Source organism: Protomyctophum bolini (assembly GCF_963924005.1).
Source record: "Protomyctophum bolini genome assembly, chromosome: 4".
Classification (NCBI taxonomy): domain Eukaryota; kingdom Metazoa; phylum Chordata; class Actinopteri; order Myctophiformes; family Myctophidae; genus Protomyctophum; species Protomyctophum bolini.
Genome location: NC_137865.1, coordinates 46,372,344 through 46,391,167, shown reverse-complemented (window position 1 = coordinate 46,391,167; position 18,824 = coordinate 46,372,344). Strand labels below are relative to the sequence as shown.

At 42.6% G+C, this 18,824-nt stretch overlaps 1 protein-coding gene across 4 annotated transcripts in view; it reads left to right on the top strand.

Annotated features, from left to right (window-relative positions):
* The window catches only part of ppp6r3 (protein phosphatase 6, regulatory subunit 3), a 34,462-nt gene extending 17,780 nt beyond the window's left edge, over positions 1-16,682 (top strand). For 2 of the 4 annotated variants that reach the window (XM_080762351.1, XM_080762352.1), the window contains exons 16-25: positions 614-711; positions 3,235-3,289; positions 3,882-4,012; positions 4,557-4,672; positions 5,858-6,074; positions 6,357-6,454; positions 6,677-6,851; positions 11,250-11,357; positions 11,553-11,630; positions 14,490-16,682. In XM_080762351.1, coding sequence (XP_080618477.1) covers positions 614-711; positions 3,235-3,289; positions 3,882-4,012; positions 4,557-4,672; positions 5,858-6,074; positions 6,357-6,454; positions 6,677-6,851; positions 11,250-11,357; positions 11,553-11,630; positions 14,490-14,541 — 1,128 coding nt within the window. In that variant the 3' untranslated portion in view covers positions 14,542-16,682. The remainder of the gene's footprint in view (positions 1-613; positions 712-3,234; positions 3,290-3,881; positions 4,013-4,556; positions 4,673-5,857; positions 6,075-6,356; positions 6,455-6,676; positions 6,852-11,249; positions 11,358-11,552; positions 11,631-14,489) is intronic. The other 2 variants (XM_080762354.1, XM_080762353.1) reach the window with 2 other exon arrangements.
* The last annotated feature ends 2,142 nt before the right edge of the window (positions 16,683-18,824 follow it).

Below are 18,824 nucleotides of genomic sequence, written 5' to 3'. Positions count from 1 at the left end.
TTATTCTACTTGTACAGATTGGTTAAAATAACATTTTATTCGTTGAAATAAATTCTGGAATCCAGCTTTAATTCTGAAGGAACAAGGAAGTAGTTGCATTCTCAAAGCAAATGTTGAGCACTAAACTCATACGTTTAGTGGAGCAGTTCTCATGGAACATCTCATCCAACGTTTAGTAGAGCAGTTCTCATGGAACGTCTCATCCATTTTCTCCAGATAATTTTCATTTAATGAGGCGAAATGGATCATAGATTACCATTGTAAATGTACTGAGGGCTATGGGCCCTTCTCTGATACATTATATACAGTATCCAGTTCTAGATCTAAAACATTTTATTAAATTAAACTAATATCTCGAAGCATTTTGTGACGTCTTCATGCATGCGTTTGATTTTGTTTTAACTATAACACAAAGTAATGCTCACAATTATTATAGAATGTTTTTATACACACACACACACACACACACACACACACACACACACACACACACACACACACACACACACACACACACACACACACACTTTCTCTTTGCTGTATTGTAAATAAGTGCCAGCTTTTTTGTAGAGCCCAAGACTATATCATTATCGTTGGTCCTGGGCTTTGCCAGGCCTTTTCTGATTATCAGATGCAACAAATGACGTCCAATTTTATTGAGCAGTTCGGCTTCAATGATGAAGAGTTTGCTGATCAGGACGATGTTGTGGAGTGAGTACTCATCCTGCATGACTGAGCTTAGTGTGTAAATGTGTAACTCTAAAGGGACAGGACGCTAAAAACACTAAAAGCTGCTGCGATTACGGTCTTTGAAACCACAGGTTTTCTTTAGTATGTAGTCCTACGGTATGGTTCAAGTTATTTGTAAGTGCCTTTTTTTGGCCCATGAATGATTACAGGTCTTAAAGACCTGGCATATTACTTCCACCTAATAGCCTTAAATAAAACGATTTCAGCACATCACATGACCTCCTGTGTCCAGCACTTGTGTGTTTTTGGGGTATTGTTCCTTTAATTTATTACAGAGGGGTAGTAGTGTGGTGGGGATTTTCTCATAGGCTCGGGGGTTGTTCAATTTCACTAGTACTTTTATCATTGTCATCATTTTGTCCCGAATTGTCTGCTTCAATTTAACCAGGACTTATACCTTAATCACTTAAACCCTACTTAGTTGACGTCTGTGTTCGCTCCTCTCCCTTTTCCCCTCAAGTCAACATCATTATGTCATGGCCTAAAATAGCCCATCTACGAGTTTGCATCACATCGCATCGCAAACTCGGAGCTCTGCGTTTTTCTGCACATTTTTGCCCCATAATAGGGATTGTAGGGTTCATGTGGTTAAAGGGACACTTCACCCTTTTTGCAAAAAAATATATGTTAATGACGTTTAGAAGCTTTAGAACACTTTCCTGGGGGTCTTTCTGTGTGTAATGTGTGGTTTTAGATATTTTATATTGTAGCAGTGAGCCTGTTGTCTCTGATGTCATGGACACTGGTCTCACTACCTTCCTGGACTACAATTCCCATAATTCTTTGGTGCACTGCTCCTCCTTGTGGATAGGGGGGAGAGCTGTCTTACTGAGACAACATGTAGTCCAGGAAGGAAGTGAGCCCAGTGTCCATGACATCAGAGACAACAGGCTCACTGCTGCAATCTAAAATATCTAAAACCACATATTACACACATAAATACCCCCAGGAAAGTGTTCTAAAGCTCCTAAACGTCATTAACATATATATTTTTGCAAAAAGGGTGAAGTGTCCCTTTAAGTTGCCTAGAGCAGTGGTTCCTACCTCCGGTTATCGGTTTAGTTGTTGCATATTCAAATTAGATGTAATTACGTCATTAACCCTTCAGTAGTATATCCCTTTATTCTATCTACTAATCTGTGGGTTACTTTGTTCATAGCTAGTACATTATGTGTGTTGGATAGTAAGTAGCCTTCTCGCATCCTGTTGGTCCGGTGGTACACATCTGTGTATCTGTGCAGTCAAGACAAATGGGTAGTTGACAAGTTCTACACTAGTAATATACTGTACACGATGAGAGGATTCGTCGGTCTCAAATAGTGCATTGGAAATGTGGTTGCATTTGTCTTTAGCTTCTTACGTCACACTGCCTGATGTCGAAATTTAAAAGTCTTCTAAATCCTGACAGTTTCTTATGAAATACCTATGTTTCTATATCAGTGGTGCTCAATATTTCATGTCAAGGACCCCAAATCTTTTATTTAATTGGCCGCCAACCCCTGTCTGAAATAATGTTGCTCCAGGGACCCCCCCGCAGATGGAAAGATTTGAATTAAAACGTTCGCTCTGAAAGAATATATATTCAAAGATTTGCGCTACATTTTCACGATAAAAAAAAAATATAGCAGATCTACAAGCTCGTAGTACGGCACTCAGTGCCACGCTATGAGCTTGTAGATATTGCTATTTTTCAATTGCTAAAGTATAATAATAACATAATGCTTAAAACACCAAAAGGGGTTCCCGTCCTGAATGGGTTATGGTTGTTAACTTCCCAGTTGTCATGTCTGCACTATGGTTTCTGGTTGTGGGTTAGTGTTTGGTGGGGCAAATAAATCCTAGCACAGTATACACGTTTTGGTACGTTTACAACTTTACATACATGCATAACTCTAGTCCCGGGCTTCTAAAAGATGGCAGATCGTTTCCGGGTCAGTTTCACCATGGCTTCATTTGATTGGTTTCGGAACAGGAAACTTTAAAAGTGGTCATTTGTGTATCCGATTCAAATCTGCTGCCGAGCCAATCAAACCAAGCCATGGGACAGTCACTGAAGCGTTCCAGGAAACGGTTATGAACCTGGCTCTACAGTTATGCAACAGAGCCAGTAAAAGTGTAAAATAATTGCCAGTTCAGCTACAAGGAATCGGTCTAATACATACATACAACCTTGACCAAGTTTCATGTGGCTTCAATTGTTGGAGGAATACGGTTTAGTAAGGAGGAAGAATGTGTGGGCTGCTGCGAGATGGGCTTAATGGAGGTGGGGTCGGTAGGATTTCATATGACTTCATCCTAAACCACTTCATGAATTTTACATCATTCACGAAACATATGGGGCTATTGTATCATTTGAATATGACAGGTGGGGGGTTTTAAATAGACTTGTTAAGGCAACGATCGCTCTACAGTTTGTGTGTTTTCATGTATGTGGATGCCTAACGACCTAACTTAAATTAAACTCTGTTCTCTTTAACATTGCAGTATTCCCTTTGATAGAATATCAGACATCAATTTTTCACTGAATACAAATGACAGTGTAAGTATTTTGATTATTAACCTGATTTTGTTGTTGTGTTAATGAAATAATGGCTGTGTGGGAATTATGGAAAACGATGAGCCAACATTTATTGTTACTGAAGTTGGGATGCAGATTATGTCGTAATGTATGTTCATATAATTGTGGGGCGGCAAAGCACGGCAACATAACATTCCAACGGGGGAAAACGAGACGTGTAACCGCATCAAATTGAAACGTGATGCTGTGTATTCTTCTGTATCATGTCGCCACCGCAGCGTGGATTATTGAGTAATGGAATTGAACAGCTGCGTCTAGAATGTTGACTGTAAATGCTTAATTCATTTGCCATCGTCCCGTGGTGTGTGTGGCGCTCCTAGAATAACCGCTCTACAAGTCTACCATGCCATGCATTGTGAGCTACGATGCCATGCACTGTGAGCTTGTAGATCATCTATTTTCGGAGCGCGGCAATGAAGTAGTATTCGAGTGTAAGCCCCGTTTTGAGGTCGAGGTTATATTTTTGGATTTGTTCCAAGTATGTATGTCATGTATATACGCTTCTAAAAACGTATCCGTCTATAAGATTATGCTCCATGTGTGTGTTTCCCAGGCGAACATAGCTCTGTTTGAGGCTCGCTGTAAGGAGAAGATTCAGCAGTTTGAAGATGCTGGGTCTGACGAGGAGGACATTTGGGATGAAAAAGACGTCACCTTCGCACCAGAGACTCCGAGACGTCCAAGGTATAATTCCAGTGAGACGCCCTGAGGGCGAGAAGCCACCTCGCCCTCAACGGCGCCTGGGTGGCGGCAGACTGCTGGACATGGGTGGTCAGATCAACCTATGGAATGAATTCTGTACTGGCCATATATGGAGCGTGTCTTGAGTGTACAGGGTTTGATGAGGTCAGAAGGACCGACGGCCATATATGGTGGTGTGACGTGGACCGTTTTGCAGGTTTTCATAGTAATCTGCGACCTACCGTTGTGACAAAAGAACAGTTTCAGTTGCCAGCACAATCAAACACCTTGACTTTAGATTACATTTATTGCTGCCAGAAAGTAAATGCTCAACACATGAAGTCACATGTAATTATAGGTAAAAAGCTGGTATTGTAATATGTAATTAAACACCGGATCTAAAGCCTTTCCTTATAGCTGCCTTGATGTAGTAAAACTACTTCCACACACTACAATGTCATGGGCGTACACATATGAAAGAACAGCTCTATCACACACCGACAGTGGATCTCTAATGATAACTACTGAATGTACGTTGTGTGTTAAGGAGTTCAGGCAGTACAGACAGTGAGGAGAGCACGGACTCTGAGGAAGAGGATGTCAAGAGAGATCCATTTGAGGCCTCCAACCCTAGTGCCGATGATCGAATGGAGGTCGACACAGGTGAGCTTGTGACGTTCTGCCAGAAGGAATCCAACCGGCAACTGCTTCTGGCGTAACGTTCGCAATGAAAATGTACGCCAACATGCTGATCAGCGAGTTACAGTAGGTAGTAATGATCATCAGCCTGCCTTTCTTATGTCTGTCTGTCCGTCAGACGTCGTTGTGAACAAGCGTGAGTGGAGGTGAGCTGTCTTAAGACTATATGACTGGCTGACTTTCAAACACCCTGATGCCATTCAGTAGGCTAATGTGGTCTTCTATTTTCTTTATATACTGTAGCCGCAGTAACCCTCGATTTTGTTTGCAGGGGGGAGATGGGGGAGAGCCGATCTACAAGCTCACAGCGCGTTGCACTGCGAGTAAAAAGCTGCCGAGAGTGAGCAGCGCAATCGCACATGCTAGAAATATCCTAATGAATAAATAAAAAGGTGTCAGGCTTGCGGGGGCAGTTTCTGTATAGGATCATAGGTTAACTTGACCAATGTATGCCTCTAGAATGCATGCATATAGGCATACAAGTGATACTCTGCTTTTATATAGGCTATCATTTTTTTTTATGTGCTGACCAATGTTGGGGACACAAACACATGCCTACATATTTTATCTGAGGTTTGGGAACTATTTATTGACTCGGCATGAAGACTAAAGCCTTGTAAATAAATATGCCCTAATGCACCATACGTCCATAGTGTAACTAAATAAACCTTGTAAACTCCAGGCAACTTGCCATAACGCCGCTGCAAAGGAACTGTAGAAGGTTTCATAATGCAATGTTTAAGATTAAACCCTTGTCAAAAGGGTCGTCCCTTTCTAACACCAGTACCTCCTATGTTCAGTGCAGTGTTACTGGCTTTACACGGGGACAGACTACTTTGCTCTCTTCCCTCCCTGTTCGATTGCTGTTCGTTCCAGGGCTCGAGAGATGCAGACACTTGACTACTGTTAACAACCTGTCTGGGTTCATGGGCTTTCATACATCTGCTATGCTTCACATGAACCGAACTCTGTCAATTCATGAATGAGAATATGCCACATTGGCTGCTGGTTTGTACGTCGGGGTACCTCTGTCCTTGTAAATAAATATGCCCTATACACCATAGTGTAATGAAATACTGTGCCTTCACTTCCCTAGACCTAACATTATGGGCAGGGAGAAAGTGTCTCATTCCGTGGTGTCTTGTTTAGGGCCAGTGTGGACGGCCAACTTTGACGACGTGCCCATGGACACGGGGAGCTCCACAGCTCCTCCAGCCTCCAGCCCCAGCAACCCTCCTCCCTCCACCCCTCCCTCCACAGCGCCACCGCCCCCCGGCCCCGCAGACCCCTCCTGGAGTGCCTCTCCCACCACCACCCCCAGCTCTGAGACGGGCTGGGCCGACTTCTCTAGTTTCTCCCCAGTCAGGTAGGAGGACTCCTGTGTGTGTCTGTTTGCAGAGGTTAAAATAGTTTGTCTACAGTGTTTAACGGGAGCATGGTTTTCATGTGACCGACCAGCAAGCAACACGAAACCTTTAGGCATTTAGCAGACGCTCTTAATCCAGAGCAATTTACAGTAAGCAAGAACACATCGTAATAAAGCATAAAGAATAGTCATCAAGAATCCTACGAAAGCTAAGAACTTAATATCCGTCTTAACAGTGGAACAGTATAATGCAACATACTTACTGTGTTTTGTCTCTCTCAGTCCCAAAGACCCACTGAGGTGCAACTCCCCAGTAGCCATGGAAACCAGCGTAGAGACCATGGACCCCCTAGGGGTCAATGCACCAATGCAGCCTGATGGTAAGATGTGGGCAGGCACACACACACACACACACACACACACACACACACACACACACACACACACACACACACACACACACACATGATGAAGCATACACTTGAGTCCACAACTGAAATGCTTTTTGATAGTCTCAATTCCTTTTCACACTATCAACATCTACTGTTCAAGAACTAATTCAGATTTGTGTTATCGTTCAACCAAACCTTTCCCACTCCCAGACTGTGACGGCTGGCCCAGCGACGTCACCCCTCCCCCCTCTTCCTCGAAAGCGTCTGTTGGCTCTGGCGCGGACGAGGAGCAGCGCAGCATCACGGAGACGGTCATCAACGGCTCCATGAAAGAAACGGTCAGCCTCACTGTCGACGCCAAGACGGAGACTGCCGTCTTCAAGAGGTTAGACACTTCACTGACACAACCACAGACACAATGCGTTTGTATGAGCAACCAGAAACCACAGACACACGTGTTTGTATGAGCAACCAGAAACCACAGACACGAGTGTTTGTATGAGCAACCAGAAACTACAGACACAATGTGTTTGTATGAGCAACCAGAAACCACAGACACAATGTGTTTGTATGAGCAACCAGAAACTACAGACACAATGTGTTTGTATGAGCAACCAGAAAACTTGGCCTCTCTCCTCCTGTCTCCTCTCCTTGTCCTCTCTCCTCCTGTCTCCTCTCATTGTCCTCTCTCCTCCTTGTCTCCTCTCCTTGTCCTCTCTCCTCCTTGTCTCCTCTCCTTGTCCTCTCTCCTCTTGTCTTCAAGTCTCCTGTTCTTTTCCAAAATATGTGCAGAACCTTTGCATATTAACCCATTTTGACCTGAGATCAGATTTTAAAAATGTCTTCTACATCCTTACTGTTTTCTGAAAAAGCTGTTTCTATGTCAGTCGTTCTTCGGTTTTTCAAAAATAGCAGATCTACAAGCTTGTAGATCTGCTATTTTTCAATAGCTAAATTATAACGATGTTTAAAACAAACGGGTTCCCGCCCAAAATAGGTTGACTAAGAAGCATAAAAAAAATGCTTTAATCCAAACCTGCCAAAAAAATAAGGAAAAACCAAAGTATACCATTACAATAGTACTATTGTTAAAGTATACTGACTCAAAGTGGCTGACACAGAAAATATATCCGGCTGTCAAACTGGTTTTCAGAAGTGTAGAGTGACTACACAGAATTGGCTTTGACTTTGATTGTACTCAACTGGAATTTGGTTGACTATGACAAGCCCTGAACATCAGTTTGAATTACGTTAAATAGCGCTATACATACATGGAGCAGTTCTCAAAGCAATTATTAGTTTTCCACTAAATCTATCACTTATAGGCAATTTTTCTGCTGTGCGACAGTTATTTGCGCCACTGTATTTGGTAACAAGACTACTCGCCCCGTTTCTGTTTTCCTCCCAGAATTTCCCCCAGTGAGGGGTGGGAGAGGCAGGACAGCAGACGGCTGGACTTTGAATTTCTCTAACTATAAACTTTCATGACAGCAGAACAGCCTAAGTACAAATATAATTTATGAAAACTTGAGCTACTACAGTGAAGTCTGTTCACAGAAGTTGTTGTAGGATATGTGGGGATTATCTGACGAGGTACCATTTGAGTGTGCAAAACCTTATAACACTAAATTGTTTGTAGGTTCAATATAAGTAAAATAATATAGCCTTTCCACAGGAGTATCTTTTTATATTTTTCCAAAAAGAATACAAACAGCCAATAAGCATATTACAAAGTTATCCCCCTCACTGGGGAAAATTCCCAGGAGGAAAAACGGGCAAGCACCGGGGCGAGTAGTCCAGTATTCATTTCATCCTGAGTAGTGTGGAGCTACATCTGAGAGGGCCAGACCACTATAACACCCCCCCCTGTCTCCTCTGTCTCCCTGAGTCTGCTGATGCTGCATATTACCGTACCGCCTGTCTGTCTCAGTAAATAACTGCTGTCCCTTTTTGACCGATCGATTTGTTTGACTGACACTTACAACCTGAGCTTCCCCCCCCCCCTCCTCTTTCTCTTGCTGTGCGTTGTGGGTGTGGTCTTCTTCAGGGTGTTGAAATCTTATCGGTATGTACAGCCAATCAGAGATCAGCCTGCAGCCGTGATGTATAGTCTTGTTGTCACGTCAACCACCAACTTTTTTCTTTTCTTCCTTCCCCCCCCCCTTAGTTTTGGTCTTCTTTGATCTCAGCTCTGTTTGTTTGTTTGTTTGTTTTTTTATTCCATTTTCCATTCTGCATGTCTTTTTCTACCAAAGGTCGTCAACGTACAGGTTCTTATTTATGTACTTTTATAAACTGGTCTATATATATATATTATTTATTTATGTTTCTTGTTTGTGACTACCTCTTAAAACTGCTAGACCTGGTTGAGGTCTACGAGTCAAAGGGCCCATGATGCCCTTATAGTAGACTTTTGGGACCGACGTTGGTATTGTGGAGTACAGAATTCAGAGACACACACACGTTATCAAATATATTAAGGCACAAACTATCCATATTTCACGTTTTTTGTTTTTGTAAATGAATTGAATACCCTACTCTGTCTACAGTGTCGTATCTGCGTGGTGAGCTACAAGCTCACGACGCAGATGCATCGGAGAGGTCAATACTAGTGGATTAAAATTGATCAACATTCATGATGTTAATACATTACCTGATGTGATGGTCACTTGGGCAAACAATCTGTAAACTGTTATGGAATCGTGTCTTTAAACACACAACGATGCCTTCTTGATGAACATCACATTATATAGACTTGCTTTGGAGTCATTCATCCCGCAGTAGTGACTGCCTCTTTGTTTACCGTTTAGCCCCACTACTGACGGGGCGGTTAAAGGAGAATTCCATGCTAGAAGGCTTTCTTATCTTTCTTTGTAGTTGTTACGTCCCCACCAAAGAGGTCCAGGTGTTTTTTTTGTGCAAAAACTCCTTATTGGCTATTTTCCCTACCATAAGCCCTCAATGAATTGCATTGCATTGAATGGGGCTATGGGGTGTTATGCTAGTTCGCTTATTTCCATCGAAATAAGTAGTATAGTGTGCCGCTTGGGATATTATTTACATTATGAAGAGAGGATATATACAAATAAATTGTAATTTTGAGCAATGGAAATAAGCGAATTAGCACAACACCCCATAGCCCCATTCAATTCCCATTCCATTCAATGCAATTCATTTAGGGCTTATGGTAGGGGAAACAGCCAATAAGGAGCTTTTGCACAAAATAACACCTGGACCGCTTTGGTTGGGACGTAACAACTACAAAGAAAGGTAAGAAAGCCTTTTAGTATGGAATTCTCCTTTTAAATGGAAAGGTTGTTGGTCCTATACAAGATTTTGGTTTCTTTACCACGATGAGCTCGCACTGCAATGGAATTTGCAGTGCGAGTTGTCGGGAGGATGAATGAACGCTAATGGCCTTTTGCCAAAAGGTGCATAATTTCTAAATGGATTCACGTAAGAGGAAATGTTTGTCATAGAGCAAGGAAGAACTGGTTAACTTATATCACTAATGGGGCACGGTGGCACAGGTCCTGGGTTCGATTCCCGCTGGGGACGCTGTGGGCGTGTTCTCTCCTCATCAGTGCCCCGTCAGTTCTCTCCTCTCCAAGGTTGGCAGGGGAAGTGTAGCGCCCAGGATTACATTAGATAATTGACACTGGGTGAGAAAATGGGTTGCAAAATCATGTATAAGAACTTGTCCCACTAATTGGTGTGTGCTTTCTAGTACCGAGCAACTGGAAAGCCTACCGAGGCTAGTGTGTGTGTGAAGTCTGTGTGTTTACGCCGGCAAAGAAGCTCATTTATTCTTCTTTGTATGACGTGTGCTGTGGCAAACGCAGCTAATCTACAAGCCCACTAGGCGGTACACCAGCAATGCATTGTGGACTTGCATGACACCGTCGCACGATGAAGTTGAGCCTTGAGTGCAGACTTCTCACTTCTGCCTCTCGCAAGACCGGCTGCCGTTTAGGGTTACGTGCACCTACAGTGGCAGTCTCACCATAGTTTTTATTTTAATTCCAACCGTAATTCTTTATAGTTGAAGGTTGTTTTTATTAATATTCACAGGTATATTCAAATATGGGATATTCGTTGACAGCCTTAGTTGGTAGCCCAGGAGGCTACTCTGCTGGATTTGAAGACCAGGAAGTGATTTCTTAAGCCTGCAGTTCCTATTAATGGCCCAGCAGATGACGCTATTTCCCCTCCTGCTGGCTGTTGTAACTGTCGAAAGCCAAAATATTGAATGTGAGGTTTTTAGGTGGATGTTTGGATTCTTCCGTCTAGTCCTGAAAGAGCTTCTTGGTGGTTCTGACACAAAGCAAGACAACAAAGACCGTTTTGGAAAATGATTGGACCAAAGTCCAATACAAGTGTGTAGAACCTGCCTACCAGTCAGTGTGTAGAACCTGCCTACCACTTTGAACAGCTGTACAGTAGCTGTACAGTAGCTGTACAGTAGCAGGACAATACAGCTAATCAAAAAGAAGAGAAGAAAGAATTACAACTTTCTCCATTTGCTGTACATTTTGATGCTTTGCCTGCATATTGTGTATTTAGCACCCCTCCCTCTCCATTTCAACACAACTCCTGCCTTTGTTTACCTCTTGTGTTACTTTGATGTGATCTGTTACCCCATCATTAAGCATGCTTCTATGTTTCATCTGTGTGTTTGTGTGTGTGTGCGCGCGTGTGTTACTGTTATTGGGGAAGGGTATAATTGAAGCGGCATCAGAAAAGCATTGAGTTGTACGCTGTGCCGTGTGTGTGTCTGTTGCAGTGATGATGAGTCGCCCTGCTCGTCGGAGGTCGTAGGGGAGTGTGGGGAGCAGCAGAGAACGGGCCCGTCCGCCAGCAGCCCAGCCTCGGCCTGCTGCCCTAAAACCAGGTCAGTCGTCAGAGCCAGAGCCTTGGATATAGACAGTTACGCAAACTGTGTTCGCTTCATGGGGCTTCAGTCCAATGGCTACTGTGTGTGTGTGTGAAGTCTGTGTGTTTACGCCGGCGAGTCCAATTACATTATGGTGACATAATAAAAAAGCATGATGGTTATTTATTTATCTCATCTTTTACTTTGTCCAAGCGGTGAGAAGTGTCGGTCCCCAGCTACAGAAGTTCCCAACGGCCCTCTTGAGGACCAGTCTGCTATGGAGGAGGCCAAGTAGGTTATGTTTTATTATGCACACATGTTTAGTGACCAGGCTGTCTAATAATGCATGTCAATAGTAGTAAGCTGGCGGGCTTGTTGTCACTGCAATGCAAATAATCAATTTGTATCAAGAAAAAAAAACAATAGGAGGGGTTTAATTACTTTTCCATTCAATATCGCTACACTTGGTCTATCGTTAAGTGTGTGTATTCTGTGTTCGTGTCAATGTGTGTATTGTGTTCATGTCAAGGTGTCCATGTGTGTTCAAATGCAATGTCGGCAGAGAATCACTGTTTACTTATTTATAGCCATAACGTTATACCCTTAAAATAACCTGCACTATCCACACGTTTCACTCTATTTTAATTTAGTTGCTAAATAGTTACTGTATTGTAATTTTAAATCATCTGGAAGTTCCGGGGACCCCCCACATGGAGTTGCACCCCTTACTTCACACTGTGGTTTTTATGTCGGCTCCACTCGGATTTCGGAAACAGTCAACTGTTAAAACAGCAATTTGTCTATTTATTTGATATGTCTGCTCCACTCGGATTTCTGAACAAAGTGTCGCGTCCACAGATGTTATGAGCTTGCAGATCTTCTATTTTCGACACGCCACTCGGTGTGAATCCAGAGGTCCTCACAAGTATAGAACACCGCTACACAAGTCCTCCGCATCTCTCTCAGAGGACACCAATGTCCTCTGTTTTAACTCGCTCCATACTCGGCCAATTCACAACCGATTGTTGTAATTCAAAGTGGTCTATCATTGTCATTGGGTGTATAAATCATGTTTTTTTTAAAAATATGCCTTTATCGAACGATATGGAGAGAGGTGCAGACGTCGCGTAATGTCAACGCTCTTGAATTAAGAGATTGCGCTTGTCACATTTTCTACTGACACCTAGCCTACCAATTATGGTTTATTCAAATGCAATAAGGCTACAACTTATAATGAAAGCATTTGGATTTGCGGTGCCGTGATGTTAAGTAAGTAATGTTCTCAACGGGCCCAAAAAATAAGGCCCGGCCCTAACTGGGTCAGCCCGAAGCTCGGCCCGACCCTAAACATTACCATAATGTTAGGCCTGATAAAGCCAGAACGCCACTTTAATGGCAAGCGCAGCAGCGCGCCGTGTGTCTGTGTGAGAGTGAGAACGGAATTCAATGGACTTATCGCCGAAATAAAGGATTTATGTCGCTCACGTTAGACTGTTAATGTTCCATATCATTCTAATGGATTCCATTTCCAGTGTGGTGAGTAGCTCCCCTTAGTTTCCTCTGAAGTGAAGCAGCCAGCTATGTCCAAGACTACAAGTATCGTCCCCGTTCGGTTTACAAACCATCCACGCACCGCTCATGGCGTGTCTCGACACGACAGCTTATTTTAAATTGGGCACATAACGAGGCGCGCCGCCGCACCGAGAGATGGCGGTTGTAATATTAATCATTTTGGAAATCAAATAGCCTGTAGCCTGCAGTGGACTGTAACATTGCGTGGTCATCATACACTACAGAATTATATCATTTATATGGATCGGTTGGTGACTATATGACGTTGATTTAGGCCTAATTATTAGGTTATTCATCGCAGCCAGCTGGGTTTAACGAGATAGCTCAGTACTGCAACATGACAACCTGACTCTTCACTTCAGCTATCGTGTGATAATCCGATTGATTTATAAAACATTTAGCATATGAACTGAAGCTCATTTGGTGCGCTGCAAACCAGAGGCCAGCCAGCGGTATAAACGGCCACGCCACCGTTCACTTCTCTCTCTGCTCATGCCTACGCACAGTCTGTAATCCAAGCGCCCCGCCTCCACTCCTCTGTCTTCCTCCTGTCACAATTAAGTGAATCGCCGATAGCGCAGCCCTCTTCATAATAAATACATACTTGTAGGCTATAGCCTACACATTACACAAATAACAGAATTGCTATTTTTATTATAATCTTAGAAAAAAGGGAAAGACAATCACGGAAAAATCACTGAGCCCGAGGCTCGGCCCGACTAATTAGCACAATTTCAAAGGTCGGGTTCGTGCAGAGTTTGAGAACTTTAGGAGAGGGTAGGGAAAGAAGGCAATTTTCTTTTGTGGGTTCGTTGATCTCCCTCGGCCACCCTGCGATATTGCATCGGAATCTATAGCGGATTTGCGGTGCTGTGATGCACCACGTGCAATCATTGCTATCCAGAAAGGGCATGTGAGAGGATTTTAGGAAACGGAACGACTCGACAGATATGTTCAGCTCCAGGTAATTGTGCACACTGCATACAAGTTCGCTTTCGCTCAGAAGATTGAAATGATTCAGACAATGATTTAGACAATTTATAATTTGTAATTGTATATTGAGAGAACATTAAACGATAGATGTATAGCCTACAGTACCGTCCTACTGAGACGGGAGAGGAGGAGAAAGGGAGCGACAGACTCAGACAGAATAGGAGAGAGAAGGGAACGAGAAGGCAATTTTCTTTTTGTGGGTTTGTTGATCCGCCTCGGCCACCCGAGGCGGACCACCCTGGGTTGTTGAGTCCTCATAAAAGTGGTCCAGTTGTTTTGTGCAAAAACGCATTATTGGCTGTTTCCCCTACCCGACCATAAGCCCTCAATGGGGTGTTGGGTTTTTAGTGCTAATTCGCTTATTTCCAATTTTTTGTATATATCCTCTCTTCATAATGTAAATAGTAACCCAAGTGATCTGTTGTGACACCTTTTGTGGAACCGATTTATTTTGACTACCATAACCTGGCTGATATAACGAAATAATTGTCTAACAATATATTTGTTGTCATCTTGATCTTTCTTTCTTTTTTTAAACCAATGTCCTTTCCACCTTTGTCCCCCCCCATTCTCTTTCTGTTTAAGATTGGAGCAGAATGCGTTGCCCTCAGAGCCAGCTGTCAACGGCCCAGTGTGAGACTAGCCATGAGCAAACCAACAGCCAGTTTGTTCCTGCCTAGCAGGGCTCTCTCCCTCTGGCCAATCAGCTGAGGCCACTGCTCAGAGCATCACCAATCACACACCACCACCAGGACCAGCAATACTCCCATAGGCTCATCACAGACAGGTGTACAGATGCAGAACGAACTGAAAAGAATAAAGCGAAATCAGAGGCATACTCTAATGGATACAGATTTTTTTTTTTTTGTTCATTTGTTTCTATACTATTGTTATGAGGTGATGATCTGTTCGACTGATATCTTGCCACTCAAAGTTAAATAGTAATGTTGCTATAGTTAAAGAAATGATTGTATGAATAAAATATTTTATAAAAAAAACTAAATGTATACAGAAATGGGAAGATGAATAACGGAAGGATAAGAAATGGAATTTAGAAGACTGGTGAATGCTCTCTTTGAGCGTTACCCAACTGACCAATATGCTGTTGTTGGATTTATCCTGTGCAACAGTCTGAGATTTAATTGGAGTAAAGGCAACCACCTACCAAGATGTATAAAATCTTCACCCAGCACTCGTCTGTATCTGAGCAAATGGCTTCTCCTACGAATGGAAACATTTTTAAAAACTACGAAAGGTTTATTTTGCCACAGGTATTATTTGTAAATGTTTTTTTGTTTTTTTTCCTCTCTCTCTTGTATTCTTCTGCATTGAGCAAGATTTGACAAGCCTTTTTGGTATAGTTTTTAACTTAATTTATTATCAAGGTTAAATGATGGTAATGTTTTGTTACTAAAGAGCCATACCCATGTTTTCTCTCTCCTTCTGGCATGGTGCGTTCAAGAAAATTGAGATTTTTTTCCCCCCATCTCCCTGCTAGAAGAGGTCAGGAATGTGCGCCGGTCACCGGAGCCTGAACTAGGGAAATGGAAATGTGCACAGTACATGCGTTTTACCACAATGTTCGGCCTCTCGACAACAGTGACCTCTCCTTAAGTCGGAAATCCTCATTTCCATTTTGTCTCGACTGCTTCTTTTGACCACATTTGCGCTTTTTATTATATACTTTTGACATTGACATCTTAATGCAGTCTGAAGATGCACTAGGATTTTCTCCAGACACTAAGATTTAAATACACCAACGAAGGAAAATAGACTGTATTCTCTACAATCGCCTGTGTAAGTGAATCACAATGCCTGTTGAATCATATTCTCTTTGTGGATTTGACTTTGATTCATACCTAAAAAGCTTCGTAATACATAGTTCTGCATTGTGATTTTAATGTCTGGTGGAAATGGGTCGTTAATCTCAAGTGTCTTTGAGAAAACCTGTTGCAAATCCCAGGCTCCCGTATCTTTGAGCTGCCAGCTAGCATGACTTAACAGTCACTAGGCTGGTTCCAGCACAGGACCAAACAAGGAAAAGACTAGGCTTACATTTCATTGCTTTGTTTCTACCAAAGGGCCAAATGGGGGTGGACTAGTTTATTTAGTAGCCTGGTTGCCTCTACAGGTCCAAGCCTGGCTAACCAGGGGTTATTCGTCATAGTTTCCATGGTATGGCCAAATGGGGCTAACAAACACTTACTTGTCATATTGTACCCCTAGCCCCTACCTTCTGCTTTTGGTGGAGAACTGGTAGGACTTACCCACAACAGGGCTACAGTTACAAATGAACAATTTAACGGTTGGCCCTGGCTAGCTGTTCTAAGCTCTGTGTTTCAAACATGGCTATACCTTGCTTTCACTTGCTGTCATGGTTCTGATTTTTGTTTTGTAGCAGTGGTTATGGTTCCCTTCTAGCAAACATTCTGCCAAATGCAAGTAGGTTGCAAAGTGGCAATGGAGTGAACAAAACCTGAGTTGATTCATTTAATCAGTGCTTTCTCTCGAGGCTTGTAAGGGTCTACTCTGTACTGCTCTGCTGTTCCTGTGCCACTCAACCCGAACCTCTTGGCCTACCGTGAGAGCGTTTGAAGGGATGATGGATATGATTGGCATTGTTTTGAACATGCATCAGCCATTGATTCATTCTTTTTTTTTGTAATAAAAAGATTATCTGTACCACCAGCATTGGAAAGGGGATAAACTATTTATATTGGTACTACCACATCTTTATTTCCCCTCAGATTAATTAAATTTCACCTTGTGTGTATCAAATTCTGAAGCCAAGTCTTTGCAGGTGCCTGAAGGACCTTGTCTGATGGGCATGGATGTGATGATTTATTTTCCACAAGACGTGCACAGATTTCCTCTGACCCAACACTCAAAAAAAATCACACCCGTGCGAATTGAGTGGTGCAACTCCTCTCTCCCCCCTCCCCCTCGCTCTGTCATATTGGCAGGCAACAGTGCAACACTATCTCTGTTTCTGGCACAACAGCACCCCTACTGATACTCATAGTCCTACTGGTGCTCATAGTCACATAGGTAGGTTAACGTCACATAGGTGAACACGGACATTGCTGTTCCTTGGATTGGTTGCACCACTCAAAAAAACTGATTGAACCTGGCATGTCCTGCGAGTAAAGTTGAACGTCCCTTGAATTTATCAAGGCAAAAAGTAAGTTAATACAAAGTTATGAAATGTCTTCCTGATAGGAATTGTTGTATATTGTCCTGGAATTATTGATTCTGCACCCTGAGGTTTTCCCTGGGCTGCAAACCAACATGCCTTCGTGCCCTGTCATACAAGTCAGTTGGTTGAATAGGGACTTTGAACTGTTCCCTAACGACCAACATGGAAGTAACATTCCTAAGTAACACTCCTCAGTCCTCACTAAAAGCAACAACGTGTTGATGATGCCTATATGAACACGTTACCGATGTAGGTTTTCAAAATAATTCCATTGAAAGTGGAAAGTCACTGCACTTGCCAGGGAACCTTGATACTATAGAGCAGTAGGCCTATTGCTTTTTAAACGTAATTGCATGTGGAATTCCAACAACTAATTTGCCCCCAGGCTTTTAAACCACCAATGCCAGTGTGCGGATGTCCCTCCTTTCACATGATCATACTCTCTGTCATTATCGCACCTGCTCCAAATTGCCTACCAGGTGTGCGGAAGTCTTCTCTCTACAAACCACCAATGCCAAAACTGTTCCAAATTGAGGTAGTTGTTTAAAATATAACATAAATGTACTGAGGTAGAAATTGAATCACTAAGTTAGTTAGTTTCATTTATTGTCCACGTGTGGAAATTCGTCTTCGGTCTCAAACAGTAAAAAACAAACGGTTACAACAACAGCAACAACACTTAACACAATTATTTTCACATGGCAAAAAAGTGAAGTAAACACTGAGCCTTCCCTTGATTAATGAGGGTATCCGTATCGTATTCTATGAGTAGTTACGTTCAGTTATATTTAAATGTAAATCTTGGTTGTGTCACTAGCTATATTTTATTGTCCACAGTGGGAAATGCTCGGGAGTTGGAGACTGCAGGTCTTTATTGCAGTAGTAGACCTACCGTCATAATTATTTTGTATTGTTCGTTCACGTCCATAAAAAAGTAGTTTATCTACTCTAGTCTACATTACTATCTGAGAGTGTTCTGTTGGTTGTTCATCTTCAGGTGGCATGGCTCGTTGGTCTAGGGGTATGATTCTCGCTTTGGGTGCGAGAGGTCCCGGGTTCAAATCCCGGACGAGCCCGTTCTTGTTGCTCCACGAAATGCTATTCCGAAGGAGAGGTCGTCTCAGGAGGACATCGATTCACAAATGAGGCATGTAGCTTTATGAAAGATATTACGGTAGATTGATATCTAACCTTCTATGCATATTATACCTCATAGGCTACTTGTTATACCATAATTGTTACAAGTAATTGTTTTAATGTATTATGGCAACTCATTGTAGTTACACGCTTAGCTCTCATCTGACATGAGATAAAATACATAACTTCATGTGACCACCGTACTTAAATTTTTCCCCCCAGTATCTTTAAGGTAAACTGCTCTTATGACCACCAGAGAACGTTGTTGGACCAAAAAAGTTCAACCGACAGTCTGCCACATCACCAGCCGTTATAGGTAACGCACCAAGCTGCTTGGACGGGACAGCGGACGAAATCCAAAGGTGCAATCATTGCGTAAGCCAGGCTCGTTGGTCTAGGGGTATGATTCTCGCTTAGGGTGCGAGAGGTCCCGGGTTCAAATCCCGGACGAGCCCACATTTTGATTCACGTACTGTTAAGGCCCATGAGAAATATCAACGTCTACTGATTTGTCACATGACATGACAGTAACTACATTGTTTCTGGGAAATATTACAGTAAGCCTACCTCAGTACAATGGCATTATG